The sequence below is a fragment of the Thunnus maccoyii genome, chromosome 15 (assembly GCF_910596095.1).
Source record: "Thunnus maccoyii chromosome 15, fThuMac1.1, whole genome shotgun sequence".
Classification (NCBI taxonomy): domain Eukaryota; kingdom Metazoa; phylum Chordata; class Actinopteri; order Scombriformes; family Scombridae; genus Thunnus; species Thunnus maccoyii.
Genome location: NC_056547.1, coordinates 7,992,475 through 8,008,585, shown reverse-complemented (window position 1 = coordinate 8,008,585; position 16,111 = coordinate 7,992,475). Strand labels below are relative to the sequence as shown.

At 42.3% G+C, this 16,111-nt stretch overlaps 1 protein-coding gene across 13 annotated transcripts in view; it reads left to right on the top strand.

Annotated features, from left to right (window-relative positions):
- Nucleotides 1-16,111, top strand: part of macf1a (microtubule actin crosslinking factor 1a) — a 236,795-nt gene that overhangs the window by 92,200 nt on the left and 128,484 nt on the right. For 11 of the 13 annotated variants that reach the window (XM_042434970.1, XM_042434975.1, XM_042434969.1 and 8 more), the window contains one exon: nt 11,693-11,754. In XM_042434970.1, coding sequence (XP_042290904.1) covers nt 11,693-11,754 — 62 coding nt within the window. Of the gene's footprint in view, nt 1-3,310; nt 3,680-9,030; nt 9,083-11,692; nt 11,755-16,111 lie in introns of those variants that run through there. The other 2 variants (XM_042434974.1, XM_042434979.1) reach the window with 2 other exon arrangements.

Genomic DNA, 16,111 nt, shown 5'->3' with positions numbered 1-16,111 from the left:
AGACGTCTCAAATTCATCAGCGTTTTAATTTTGTCTCAACACAAAGCAGCCATATAGAACTTTTACCCATAATTATTTGCTAAAGAGTTATGATTTACAATAGTAGCTTTCAGTATGTGACAGTTTTTAATATTTTAGACTGAGATTGACACTCAGCTCTATTGTTAAAAGGCTTTTAAATGTTGCATTTAGGACACAAAGATTAATAATATAAATAAAAGGGTCCCTGCCTCTATTAGCATTATGTTGACTCCTCACCTCATGTTTCCCTTCAGGTGCTAGATACATTAAATTGAGATTATTTAGAAGATAATATGTCTCGTTTTTTATGATCATCGGCTGCAGCTACTGTGTGAACATTGTTCTTTTGTGTGAGCGTCCTCCAGAGTATTTCCATATGCAGATAGAGTCCATGCTCACATCTCTCTGTATGCAAAGAAAGACCTTTTAATATGTTACACAGTATTATCACGGGACGGCGCGCGGGAGAAATATCTGTGCCTAAAAGTATATTTCTGTGGTTGTTTGTGTGCTTGTACAGTGTTTGTGTCGTCAGGGTGACCTTGCTCGTGTCCGTGTTATCTATGTAAAGGATGCTGACTGGGAAAATTTAGTCGCACTGGGGGGAGGGAGAGACAGCAGCAGCGACATGCAAGAGAGAGAGAGAGATACCTGCAAGAGAGGAAGCATCTTATAGACTAGTAAATAATTTCCTCCTCAGACCTTTTAATGGCACTATTTTTTTTTTTTTTTTGCTGGGTAAAAGCAGCAGATGGATTATATTATTCTAATATGGAGAAAGCAGAGACAGTAGTGAGACTGTACACATCAGTCACAAAAGCCTGTGTGTGTGTGTGTTTTTTGTGCGTGTGTATGTGTGTTTTTGTCATCCTCTCTCTTTCAGTGTGAGTGTGAGATTTCTCTCTGTGATATCTGAATGAAAAGGATCATTCACCCTCCAACACAAACAGCCAATAGAACACCAAGCCTTACAATAACACCGTAGTCTCTCTCCTTCTCCTCCTCTCCCTCGTCGCTTCCCACACTCTTCAATCTTTTTTTTTTTTTTTGCTCTTATCCCCTTCATCTTTCTTCTTCTCTTTCCTCCCTCTTGTCCTGAGCTTATACTGTATTCTGACATCATACTCTGGCTTTGTTACACCCCCGTCGTCGTGTTTGTGTGTGTGGATGAAGTTCCCAGACGCAGCATTTTCTGCAAAAAGGCGGAGGGGGGGGGATGGAGGGGACATGAGATTGGACCCCTGACCTCTTGACCCTGAAAGCTGACATACACACACACACACATGCATAGAGGAGGATACATACACAGCAGCGAGCAGCGTGTGTGTGCACATGTCTACATACAATGTGAGAGTCTGTGGATATGAGAGGAGAGAAATGTTCAGATGACGTTGTCTTTTACGTGTGAATATTTATGTGTTTTTGACTTTGAAATGTAAAAATGTGAGCTCAAGCGGGGGGAGTTTTGTGTTTTACAGAGCTGATGAAACACTTGATAATGATGTGAAACACACTGAAAATATTTCTAGCTCTACGATTAACCATTACTGTCATTATGTTGATTATTTCTCAGTTTGGTCTAAAGAAAAAAAAATGTCTAAAATTGGTAGAAATTTGTTCCTCAAATGTCAAATCATAGAAGTGTTGTTACAGGAAGTAGTCAGAGTCAGTATTTCTCGGCAGTGGTTTCAAGGTGCTGATTGTGACTCTCGTCGTGAGTGCTGTCAGTGGTTTGACTGGTTGTCGAGCAGCCCTGCACACACATGTTGGTCTCTTCTGCCCCACTGTGGCGACATCACACTCTTTACCACAAGAGAAAGTTTTCCTCTAAAGTCTCACTTCGCTCCCTCTTCCTCACTCAATCACTGTCTGTCAGCCTCACTTTTTTTAAAATTCTTTTTATGCTTTTGTCTCATGCTTTCTTATCGTCTTTCTCCTGTTTTTTAATCAATATACACTCACATTTCAGTCTTTTTTTTCTTCTTCAGAGTGATTTTAGGACAGAGAGGAGTTTGGGTAATGTAGTCTCCATGAACAGTTGGCTTTTCTATCACATCTCCATTACCTTGTGTTATCTAGTAATAATGGTAATTAGGAAAGAAACACATTACTGCATTCTCCTTATATCCACTTATATCCACCAGAGTTACATGATTATATTCTCGACACATTTTCGTTGCTCGTGCATCTTCAAAATCTCAAATAAATGATTATGCTGCAGCTGAAAATGTGTCTAAACCCTGCAGCATGTCGCACTGGTAGTAAAACACTTACGGAAGTTCGGAGGTGCGGTTTCCCCCCTGACAGTAATGAAATGTAGTCAGATCGACCGGGGTTGTGTATTGTTTTGTCTGGACGTTGCTAGGACTAAAATGTCAGTGGCTTTTCAGAGCGGGCTTGATAAAGACACACACACACACACACACACACACACACACACACGATTCTCTGCGAGGTGAGAGTAACTCTTAAGACCCCCTGCCTTCCAGTCTGCAGCCTGAATCATGCTGAGTCATGCTGCCATGTCTGTGTCTCTTAACATGAACACACACACACATTATCACCTTGATCGTATGCCCCCCCCCCCCCCAACCCTCTCTCTGCCTAAAGCGTTTGAACACACCGTCGGTTGACATCATTCAGAGATAGCTATTAATAAATATCACAGCCAGGATGCATTGCTCACTCATAGCAACCGAAGTAAACACACAAACACACGCACACACACACACACAATCCAAAAAAACTGCTGCCAACATGTGCACACACAATTTAAACACATACGAGTGCAACAAGTGTGCATGCAACTGTATATAAATAAGTTAGTGTAATATGCTCACATGCAGATTCTCAAAGTGACTTTAACGTGATGAAATAGGAATATGAATGCACAGGAAACGTGTGGTTATCTCCCATGTGGTTTCCTTCTCAGAGTGTGTGAGGCAACTACACACACACACACACACACACACACACACACACACACATTTCCGTCTGTTTAGCCTTATTTCTTTTATTTACCGGTTTTCTAACGGTGCACTGAGCAACGGCTACAGTCTGGCGGCTTGTTTCAGGGGAATGGAATTCACTGTTAGAGTGTCAGAGAGCGAGCGAGGTTGTGAGAGAGTGTGAGAGAGAGAGAGAGAGAGGGGGAGAGAGAGAGAGAGAGAGAGATGGAGGGGGGAAAGAGGGAGGGCATCTGAATGGAGAGAAGGACTCAGAAGTTATTAGTCTCAGCGGTTATGCGTTGAAAGTAGAGAGATTCTGGAGAAACGGAGGGACAGATGCTTTTGTCTGGTGTCAGAAGGAGAAGAAGTGAAAAGAGAAAGAGGATCTTCACCATTCTGTCGACCGAGATTTAAAAACGTGCTGTAAAAACTCTCCTTCATGGATGCTGTTTGCTTTGTGACTTCACCTGGAAGCCTTCAGTCGGTGGAGCTGCAGTAACTTTTTATTTTTTTGTGCTTATTTAATGTTAGTTTGGAAAGCAAAAGAAACATTTCTTGTCATTCGGTGCTCAGCTAGTGAGACAACATGGACTTTCTAACAGACCCGGCAGTCATAACGCCCATCCTGGTGGTGACTGTTCATTTCTTGACAGCAGCTGGATTGTGGTTTTACCGCCGACGCCGTCGAAGGACAGCTACTTTTGAACAAGGTAAAACTGTAAATGAATGTTTCTGCCCAGCTGCTGCTGAGAGGGAAGGCTAGACTGAATATTTTTTCTGTTTTATGTCCTTTTCTGTTATCGCTCGTATCTTCTGTGTGACCGCTCCGGTTTTGATTGATCTGCTCTGTGATATAGAGAAGCGGAAGATTGGACATTACCTCCATGTGCGCTTCCTGTTTAAGCTCCACCCCCTTCTGCTTTGACAGACAAGTGAGGTCATCCATTACAAAAATTACAGTGTGTCAGCTTCTTCATTTAAACAACCTCCATCCACGCGTTTCAAAATGTTTGCAGTTAGCATGATGCTAAATCCCTGCTAGCTTGCTGCAGCTTGTCACCGTTGGTTTTCTATTTTAGCTTGAGTGGAATGTAAAAGCGGCCGTGCCATGCTGTAAAGAGCAGATAGGTTTCTCCTGTTTCGTCTCCTGTTACAGTGACACGGCCTTTTTTATGCCTTTACATCAGACACGTTGTGTTGCAGGACTGCATGATTGTATCTCATCTGTTTCTTCTCTTATGAGTCAGTGGAGCACAATCTTCCATATTTGGCTCCTCGTGGAAGCAGGCAGTTATATTTCAAAGACTACTGTATGATGCAATTACATCCATGTAATTGGAGCTGGAGATACCTTTGTCCAGTACAGTATATGTGTGTCTCTGGCTGCTTGCATGTACATGCACTATACCAAACAACGAGTCGACTGAGCTGCCAGTAAGCCGCTCAGTCCAGTCATGTGTCTAATTATACGTAGTTAATGGTAAACACTGACGTAACCCCAAGTTTTTCCAGCATTAAACAAAGTCCCGTTGGCTTTCGCAGTTTAGCTTCAGCGCTAATTCTCCTTCAGAGCCTGATACAAATATTCATTATGTAACTGGCTGAAATGCCTGTTTACACTCCGCGGTATCTAAACCATTCTGACATGATGATTATACTGAGCTTTATACCTCTGCTCAGTAGCTGCTGCTGTCGTCAGAGTTAGATGGGGCTTTTAATTGTAAGGACATGTGTCTAATTTTATCTGATCAGTTTGGATTCACTAGAGGAGAAATATCTGACATGACGTAAGAGTGCGGATCAATGAGGTCGATCGGTACTGAGAGGGCAGCGATGGGAGGTGGATGTTGTGAAGAGAGACGAGGGAGGCGGTGAAAGACAGCGATGAAGTTAATAAGAGAGGAGAAGATTCAAGGTAGCAGAGAAGAGAATAAAGAGAAACACAAAAAATCAATAACTTAAGAAAATATCAGAAATGTAGCATCGGTCTCTGATAATAAAGTATGTACTGTAACACTCACCCCTGGAGGACAGAAAGGTGGTCAAAATAAGGCAAATGTATTAATATATTTAAATTTTTATCAATAAAACAGCAGCCTTACATGTTGTTCACTTCATCCAGATGCACACATCTGGATGGATATGGTCAGTGTCCGCTACCTTTCACTTATGGATCAGGATACTGGACAGTTTGTGGTTGTGTGTTCCTAAATATTCTCACAGTAGTTCATGTTGAACCTCTTCAATGTTTGAATTATGAGAAGATAAAAATATAACTTCATATAGCTGATTGAAGTCAAGTATATTTTATTTGTGTAGCCCATTATCACAAATCAATCACAAGTTTGCCTCAGGTGGCTTTATGATCTGTACTGCAATGCAACATCCTTCGTCATTAGACCATCATTAGGGGAAAAAAAGAAAACTCCCTATAAAAAACGTTTAAAAAAGTGTGGGTGTGTTTCTCGTAATGAGTGTACGGTTGTAGGGACGCGTCCATGTGAGTGATTTAGAGACAAGAGTTTACTCAAATGTTAAACTTGAGTTTCATGTTTACTTGCTTGTTTGATCGTATCTCTGAGTTCTGTGAATGTTGATGAGCTACTGATGCGTAATGCAGCTGCAGTGTGTGCGTGTGGTGTGTGTGTGTGTGTGCGTGGTGTGTGTGTGTGTGTGTGTGTGTGTGTGTGCGTGTGTGTGCGCGTGTTTGTGTGGTCGTGTTGCGTGACGCTGTGGTCCTGACCTTATTTGTGCCTGCACAGCGGTAGGCCAGGCATGGTGGGCTGTGTGTTGTGTGGGTGTACATGATGTGGTTTCAGTTGACATAACATGTAAGTCACGGTGGTTTTACACCTGTGAAATCACTTCTCTTGAACTCAACCGCACTCTGACCTCAGAGTACAATACATCCTGTCCAAAAATACAATTACAGAGAAGAAAAAAAACCAACAAAAGCTCTGAAATGAAAGCAAGTCGAGGTCTAGTTTGATGCTGTGACCTCTTGACAGGACATATGAGGTCTTTATTTAGATGTGGGTCACTAATAAAACCTCACCTGACCCTGAATTACCTTCATATCAACATGGACTTTTGATTTGCTGTGTGGTCACCAGTGGAATTTGCCTGTTTTGTTGTGGTTTTTTTCTGTTTTGAGTGTTTGTTTTTGTGTTTTATGTCAATCAAGGTTAGTTTTACACTGATGAACCTTAATGCTGATGATCTAATACATGTATATATGTTATATAATACAGTATATCATCAGGAGTGTCTCTAATGTGATAATACTGGCTTCATGTCAGCCATAGAGTGTCTCTCCTCTGTGGCCACAGGAGGGCAGATTGAATCTGATGCTAATCTGATGACAAGGGCTTGTGGCTAACTGGGCAGCTGTTTAATGGTCCTACAAAAACTTTGTCTCCTCCAGTCAGCTGATTTTCAGATCTGGAGGGAGCTTGTCCCGCTTTACAAACATTTAGCATGCAACGCTGGTAGCTGAGGGGGAGAAAAAAAAAAATGGATAAGAAGCAGAAGAAAAGGAAGAATGTGGCTGCTGCCAGCCTCTGAGTGTCACCAGAGAGGAGGATAAATGAACCCTGGGAACCAGCCTGGCTGAAAGAGGAGCTGAAAAAGAAATGGAAAGTGAAAGAGGGGGGGGGGGGATAGATGACATGATGTGCTACCAGAGGAAGAAGAGGGGGGAAAAAAAAGGACATGTGGAAACATCCCTCCCACATTTAATTTTAATTGAATCACAAGAGGAGAAAGCCAGAGCACCGGAAGACGGGGCCAGAGGGAGAGCGAGGGAGATTAGAGGTGATAACGAGAGAGAAGGAGGGAGCGAAGGATAAGCACGCTGCGTGGTATTAGAGGCGTAAGCTCTTTCTGATATTTTTAGTGTGGATGGTCCCTTAGAGATGGAACGAGAGGAGTGATTCTCTGTTGAGGCACGGAGGAGAGGAGAGATCTGAAGGCCGGAGGGAGCGAAGAAGAAGAAGAGGACCTAAAAGAAGGATGGATGGAGACGGAGTGACGTCGTTCGCTGAGGAAACGGGGGGATAAGAGGAGGAGGAGCTTGTGTTATTGTGTCTGAGCTTGTTGTGACTGTGAGATCGTGTGTGTGTGAGTCACTGTCTCATCTGCTCAGGTGTGTGTATTTGTGCTATATGTGACCGTACACACTACAGCTCACCTGCTGGAAGAGTCAGAAGATGTTATGTCATATCAGTCGATGTCACCTCTCACTTCCTGACTCATTGCCAGGTCACATGACCTCCTGGGGACTCTTCTTTGGCTAAGGAGCCGTAGCTGAGATTTCAGCCAGTGCAGACTCATTGCTTCCACGCTGCTGATTCTTGGCTCTGTTTTTTTTTTTTTTTTTTTTTTTTTTTTTTTTTTTAAACACGACAGGACAGAAATTATTCAGAAGTGCGTTGGTGCTGTCTGGTACAGCAGAGCTATTTTGAGAGAGTAAGGAGGGAAGAAGGCAGAGACAGAAGTCTCATAAAAATATGAGTTCAGGCTGTCGGATGTAGCAGAGCTGGACATCTCTGTCCATGATTGGATGATACGTTCAGCAGCAGGCCGTGTGAGTGAAAGGCTGCTACAGGCCTCTTATTCACTGCAGCCTGATTATTGTGTCTGCCTGCAAAGCATAAGTCTGGACTAAGGCCAGAAATATGACCACAGTTTTTGCTCATTATGTACGCCCCCATGGTCTCACACACAGATTCATGCACTAATGACATAAATGACTCTGCTCGGGTTTGGTAGCTTTTCAGTATTAAATTAGACCACCTCACAAGTGCAGCAGGCTTCTGTCGATGAGGGTAAAGTCCATCAGCAGAGTCACAGTCTCTGTGTCTTCAGTAAGCTACAGAGCTGACTACGCTGGGGGCAGAGGAGCCTCAGGGCTGTCGCCTCTTTTTACAAAGCAAAGCTTGTAAGTTTGTCTTTGCCTCTTTAGGAAAAGAAACACAGAGAGAAGGATAAAGCAAGGAAACTATGGAAATGGAGATATCAGCGAGCTGCTGCATCTGGCTTTTGTCAGCTTGAAGGAGAAAAATAGTGTGTGTGTGTGTGTTGCAGAGTGTGGCAAAACAAACCACACTTGAACATTTTTGAATACAAGACTGGATTACATCATCCAAAATGGATATTGCTGGGACTTAAAAAGATTTTCTCCCTGGAACTGGATCTTAATTAACTCTCTGCAGGATACGTGTAATCTGCTTTGGTATTTTTTGCACAACACGTAAACATTAACTGTCCGTTGCACGAAGTAAACTAGAGCAACTAAAAAAAGAAAATTATCTCACTGGATCCTACACGTCAGCAAAGAGATTTGCTTACCTATGCAGCGAGAGAGGCTTTGTGGAAAGAAAACAGAGAAAAGATGAAGAGAACAAGCACCCCTGTAGCTCTGCAGAGCCTCTGTCAGCTGCAGGACAGACCGTCTGTCGCGGCCTGGAAACAGAGAGGGAGAGCGAGCGAGCAAGAGAACAAGTGTGAGGGAGAGAGAAAGAGAGAGAGAAAGAGAGAGTGCCACTGACTGGTGAGGAAGTGGAACTGAGGTGAGGGAGTAAACAGGCAGGGGGGGGGGGGTGGAGGAGAGGCAGTGCCGTCCCTTTTTCGGAGTGAGGAGGAGGAGCCGCCGCTGACTTTGACACACACGTGTCAGACCAACTGCTACTGGGTGCGAGGGACAGAGGGGAGGAGGAGGCCGGCTAAGAGACAGGCTGACATGGCAGTGACCGCAAAAATCGAGGAGAGAAGGGAGAGAGGGAACGGGTGAAAAAACACACATTTAATAAACGAAAAGAAAGAGAAGAGTAGAGATTCCTCATACTGGTAGCGCCTGCTGGTGCTCTTCTGGTGGCTCACTCTCAGCCTGCTGCTTTCTGCTGCTAGAGACGTGGAGGCAGGTTGTTGCCAAAGACGTCTTACTGCTATAATTATCTGACTTTTGCCTCGGATTATGTGCCGTTAGCATCAAATGAAGCTCTGATCTGAGGAGGAAGGAAAACATTAGAGCGGTGGACTCCTCAGCATGTGGCCTGACTACAGGAATGAATGTCATCTCAACGCTCACCTGTACTCGCTCATGTGCTGTGCAGGTCAGTGTCTGTCTCCAGATGTGTGTATTTGTACTGACATGTGTCTACAAAGCCACAGAGTAGCCGTACAGTGTTGTTTGTTTACATGCCGCCAGCGTGCAGCACGTGTGTGTTTGAACACTTCCTATTTGAGCGCATAGCGGTGACAGTTATGCTTAATGTGGTCTCTATTAATCACTGCCGGTTTCAGGGGCAAAGGGCAGATGTGTGTGTGCATGTTGTAATGTGTGTTATGCTGTGTTTGGACAGTATGGAGAGGGGGGGGTGTGTACGTCTGAACAATACCCTCCTCTGTAAAAGGAACGAACGTCTCTCCGTGGCTGTCACTCACAAACTCTTCTCATGTCTCCAGTTTTTGGTTTTGTAATAATAATAATAATAACGATTAAGATCACTTACAAGGATTTATAGGCGTAATTACTACGCTTACATGAAGCTGATAAGTCTTCACAAGCTCAGCGATGAGTGTGGTTGACAAATAGATGTATGTGTGTGTGTGTGTGTGTGTGTGTGTGTGTGTGTGTGACCTCATAACTTGTAAAAGCCTGAGTGTTTCCTCTGGGCCAACTAGCTCAGCTACTCAGGCAGGTTTTGGGGAAACAAGGCGTGTTCCATTGGTGAAACTATTTAGCAAGAGCATGTTGAAATATGCGTTCTTTGCCGCTGGGCTCGCCCTCTATGTATATCATCAATGTGTCACCCTATGTATGTATGTGTGTGTATGTGTGTGTGTTAAAGGCCGGTGGAGATTGACCTTGAGTTTTATCCAGCAGGGATATTTGACCTACTTAATCCCAAATCGAATTTCCTCCTCCTCTAGAAATCCTTTCTACTTTTGGATCTAGAAGGTGTCAGGGCTGTTTATAGGTCTCTATGGAAATCTGCGAGTGGGTGTGTCAATGTTTTTTAGGTGCGGGTGTGAGAAAAAAGACTTAGAGATAAGAAGATCTTTAAAGTGAGAAAGGAGGAAGTGATACAGAGTATCTCTCCACATGGCTTCTCTCCGTCACGGCTCCTTCTATAGCGACCGATAAACAACTGGCGGGAAGGGAAGTACCTGCAGCGGGGCTCTGTGTATGTGTGTGTGTGTGTGTGTGTGTGTGTGTGTGTGTGTTTTCTGATTGGCTGCATCTGAATCAGTTTGACCGACTGGAGGGAAAATCCAGCCTTGTGTTTCAGCTGCCACTTTATGTGCTAGTCTCTATACAAGGGATAAAACTGTCTTAATACTGTTATACAGCAGTGATATGAAATAATTAAATATTGACAAAAGGTTTTACAGGTAGAAATATATTAAATTAAAGACATAATAGAGGAAGGAGACACAGCAGTGATGAATAAAAAAGGAAATCAGCATTGTTTCATCTAAACATCATCTATATTTTGTATTTCTGCAAACTGGTTCTACTGTAAATATGAAGTTTATGGTGTTGGTTAAAGGCGTTCTAGTCGCTTGAAAAGAAGTTTTACGATCCGTCCAGCAGGAAGTCAGATATTCAAGATAATAGCAGGAAGGGAAAAGGAGAGAGGGGTCTGTGTTTTTCTCTCAGACAGACTGATATGAAACCAAGAGAGAGAGAGAAGCTGAAGAGGAGGAGAGGCTCCGTTAGTGTGGAGGAAGGTGTGGAGGTGGTGCTGCTGGTGGTGGTGAAGTGGAGGGAAGATAACACAGTCGTGGCTGAGCATCAGGCTCTATTCCTGGCCTGGATGCCTCACTCCTCTGGCCTGTGGAGGACGGAGGCTGGCGCTCTGCCTGGCTGCACATCACACCTCAGTGAGGGAAACCGACAGAAACTCTTCTTCTCTTCTTTTAACAGTCGACAGAAAATAATAAGAAACAAGGAGAAGGCCCTTTTCAGTCAAGTTAACAAGCGTGAAAGAAAACTTTGAGTTTCATTGATACAATCTCAAGTTTACTCAAGATGTTGTCACCCAAGTAGAGCTGATAGCGAAGACGACAGCTGTTGAAGACTAAGGAAGAGGTCATGTTTATAGATTTAGAGGTTCTTATCAAAAGAAGTTGAGTTGTTGTCCATGAACTCAAAGAACCTAAACTCTCATGCTGCTTTACATCACCACTGAGTACGATAAGAAACACTAACAGAGTTTAATGTTAATGTAAAGAAGACATAAATGTGTGTGAGTGGTGGTCAGTTGCACTTGCTCGTGTGTTTGAGTTTATAAAAATGAAAGTGTGTGTGTTAACAAAAAGGATTAGAGGGAGTGATCCAATAAGATTCCTCTAAGCCACTAAGGAAGCTTGTGTGTGTGTGTGTGTGTGTGTGTGTGTGTGTGTGTGTGTGTGTGTGTGTGTGTGTGTGTGTGTGTGTGTGTGTGTGTGTGAGAACAGTAACCTCACATGGGAAACCGTTCCAAATTATAGTCCATAAATCAGCACAAACGCATAAATCCATCTGTAATATATTAGTTTGACAGAAGATGTTCTCTCTCTCTATCTCTATCTGTCTGGATTTGTATATATGTGTGTGTTTCTTGGCTTTCTACATAAAACAGTGGAATAATCACACTGTCTGCTGTAACCACGCTGGATTAAGATGATGTAATTAAAACATCTGTCTTCCTGTCTCTGTCTGTTTTATTTTATTTCAGATGAGCGGGACAGGGTGCAGAAGAAAACCTTCACGAAATGGGTCAACAAACATCTCATCAAGGTAACTGTCACCGGGTTCAGCTTGTTTGCAAACATCAAAACATCTTTAAGCTCAAGAATCTCTGTGTATAAAGGAATCGGACTGTGTGACTTAGATTTAGCGGGAGCAGAATAACACTTTTCATTGTCTGGCCCCGTTTCTACTGCTGCTATTTAACAAGACAATCAGCTGAGCAGTTTCTACTCGTCTCCATCTGCCTCAGGTATTCAAATCTATTGTATCGATCAATTTCAGCAGAAGGATAGCTCCGTGGAATAATTACGGTAGCTGAGACAGCGTAGCCTCATCAGTCCTGTGTTAATGTGTCGGTGTCTGAGCGGCAGACTGTCGAGCGTCTGTCTGGATCTCTCTGCCACTTTGCTTTATCACCGTTAGTAACGGCTCTAAAGTTACAGCTTGTTAAACCGTTTCTGGCGACACTTCCACTGCGTTTAGCCGGGGGGAAGGGAAGTGATGAGCCTCGAATGAATATTTCTTTGTGATTTTGAATTTAGAAATGTTTACTGGGATGCAGATATTTAAATTATTGATTGACAGGAACATTTGAATGAGTCAAATCTGAATGAATAAACATTGACAGCCAGCTCTTTAAAAACATACAGCTAAATAAGATCCTTCACAGCGTAGGATCAACGCATAATAATACCAGTCAGTCCTCAAATATATCAAAATATGAGTCCGACATACCGAGCAAACAGTTGAAGTCGAGGGCGTAGACACCGGACGCAGTTGTCTGTGTTCTAACTAGTAGCTATCAAATGTTTGTCACATTTATAGGTCACAGACAGCTGTAGAAATCATGAACACTGACACATCTGCGCACACGTACGCATACCATTCATAAAGTACAGTATGTATTCTCTGTACCACCCACACACACACACACACACACACACACAGAGGTGGCGTGGGGTATTTCTGTCACATGACCGGAGAATGAAACGTCTGTCTGACCCCATAACTCTGAAGCAACAGCCGTCACAGTGCCCCGCCTGTGCATGTAACTCTATATCAGCTGGCACCGCCAGACACCCACAGCATGGAAATGTAGGTCAGAGATGGAGAGAGAGAGAGCAGAACAACCACAGATTTTTTTTTTTTTTTTTTTAGTGCTGGAAATGCAAGGCCCATTAATTTGTAATGGAGAAATCGTTTGTGCTTTCTGTTACATAAGAGCAGAGCTGTAATGAATAGTGGAATAATTGATTAGTTGATTGACAGAATATCAATGGGAAGCTGTTTTAATGATCAATAAATGGTTTAAGTAATTTGTGAAGCAAAAATGCAATGTGAAATATGAATATCTGCAGGTTTTTCTTGTTTTCTATTATTTTTAGGTTTTGGTTTGATTGGACCAAACAAACAAGTAGAATATTTTTGAACATTTTATAGACTAATTAACTAATTACTTGATCGATCAAGAAAATTATTTTGCAAATTAATTGATATCAATAATTGTTATGAGAAATGAAAATAACAGAGTAATGCTGGAACATGTTTAAGTAATTTATTTATTTTTTATATGTTTTTATATTTTTGTATGAATATTTTTGTTTAAGGAATAATACCAGACACTTGCTTGTTCCAGCTTATCAAATATAAGAATTTGCTCCTTTTTTTGTTTTATATAAGTTGAATATTTTTGTGTTTTTGGACTGTTGATGAGACAAAATAACCAATCTGAAGGCGTAAAATTGAGTTCCAGGTAATTTTCTGACATTTTATGGAAAAAAAAATCAATCAGCCATAATTGACAGTCGGATTTTAAAAGTTTGAAAACAAATATGAGGAAAGTGACTGTAAACTGTAAATCTGACAGAGTCCAGGTGGAATAACGCTTCACAAACAGCTGCTGTTCTGTCACGCTACACACCGTCAGCCATTACACTCACACAGAGGTCATCTGGAGTTGTGATTTTTTTTTTTTTTTAAAGAGCGTTGAACTTTTTCGCTGTAGTGAGACATGGTGGGATCGGTGAAAGGGGACGAGAGAGGAGGATGACATGAAAAGATGGATAGCATAAGGAGAGAGAGGGAAAGAAAACTGTCTGTTGAAATATGTCCTGCAGTCGGATGAAACCGTGTTGCTAAAGAAGTAATATTTCAAAAAGAGAATTATATGTCCCAACACTACGCACTTAAATAGAGAGAAGGGTGAAATAGCTGCGTGTTCTACATCATCTATTGACTCTTAGCCAGGACTGTTGATTTTACAAACCTCCTCCCTACCAGCAGGGATTTACAGACAAACACAGACAGTGACGGAGGCTAATGAAGGGGGGAAAAAGATAAAGACAGAATAGAAAATAAGCTTATGAGACAAGGAGAAACTGACATTGAAAAACAGATAAAGAGACAGAAAAAAAGAGATAAACAGCCTCCTATGGAGTCACATCATCGCTCCTTGTTTCCTTTTTGCTCTCTGTGTGTAATGTCTGGTATATGTTTTTGGCTGCTCAGGTGTGTGTGTGTGTGTGTGCACAGTGCAAACACAAGCCAATGTCAACACTGGCCTCCAAGTTACCTGCTGGCATGCAGTGACACACTTTACCCAAGCAGGGTGTTGACACTGCCAGCATAAATCCGGTAGCTGCGGATTAAGAAGTCAGAAGGAGGTTTTTTCTTCATAGATGAAGAGCTGTTAGCTCAGTCGGCTAACAAGATGTTTAACCGCCTGCGATCTGTCTGTCTTTGTTTTTATGTATTATGTGTAGGCAAAGTCAAATGAGCTATAAAACCTACACAGCAGCCAGGATGGAAACTACTAACACACCAGCAAATGTGACATAAACATGCTGACGACCTAGTAGACGCTCAAGCTCTGTTTGTTAAGCAAGAACTCCAGTTTTTTTGTGTTTATATTTTCACTTCCTGTGTTATGCTTCATATTAATAATTATCTTAAAAGGAGCACACTGCTAGCATGTAGCAGACACAAGCTACACACCCTATGATTTAACTTTTAGAGGAAAAAATGAAATAAAGCAAGACAGAATGAACACATGGGGGTCAAGCGCTAGTTTAGCAATAATCATTTTTTTGTGTCGACAGAGTCAGAGCTGGGTTTATGAAATGATGCATATCATATTTAGCATTTTTTGACCTTGGAGTGCCAGATTCACGATGTAGAGTTTGCCAAATCAGGCAAGTCCCATTACATGAAGCAGCATGTCAGTCCCAGAAACACATCTTTAAATGACAAATACTTATTCTGCTCATCCTCCCCATTTACCCAATATGTTACTAAAAACAATCTACTTGATGCTTGATTGAGATGATAAAATGATAAAATATAGTGAAATTATCTTCAAATTCAGTCTGACCTTGATATGTTTAACAGTATATCAGAGCAGTTCTGTTGCTGTAACCAGGTGTCGTCAGCCTGCCCGTCGTCCTTAACGTTAGCTGCATTTGACATTATACTTTAGTGCCAAAGGTGTCCGACAGCTGACGCCACGACACATCAGACACAGCTGGATGTGTGAGAAACATCCCCTAAGACACACACGCACACACACACACACACAACACACACACCATAAAAAAAAACATCAGATCCATCCGGCTGCTATAGAGCAAATTTAACTGTAGTGACTCGTCCCAGGACTCGGTTCAGTCTTGTGTTGTATTTTGAAGTTTTTTAATAGCAGCTAGTATTACATATTAGAGTCTAGTGTAGAGTTGATATGGTGTGTCATGCAGTGGGACTTTTTAAGTGCTATCTTTGGACACCCATGGTAACATAAAAACAAATAAACATCTAAATTTCTCTTGACGGACAGCTTATCTGACGTCTGTGGTTTGATGTAGCAGCCATACAGCCCACATAGAAGTCAAATAAACATTTTAAATATAGTCCGTTCCAGGTTTGGACTGTACTGGACTTTATTATACTGTAAATATTTATTATTCCCTCCCCTGTAAGTATGAGTATAATATTGACTTTCTGAGGAAGGACCAACGATAACAGGAAAAACTTTGCTGCTGTCAGTATCAGCTAAGTAACTTCGTCCAGATAAATTATTCAAATCAGCGGCGAGGGGAGGCAGGAGGGGTTTCATCATTGTAACTCACATGGTGGGCTTCCAGTAATCTGGTAATAAACACGCCAGGAACACAGAGGGTCCACTCATTCAGGCAGACTTGGAAGCAAGCGCACGCTCTGACACACCGAGACACAATTAGACAAAAACTGCACCTCATTTCCAGTCAGTGGTGGATCCGCCATTTTTTTTTTTTTCCCCCCTGTCATCTAATTAACACTTGTATCGTCAGCTCCCTTCTAAACCAGCTGGTGTCAACCATCCGTAGAGGAATAGAGGCAGCGACACAATGGTGAGAGTGTGACACAGATGAGG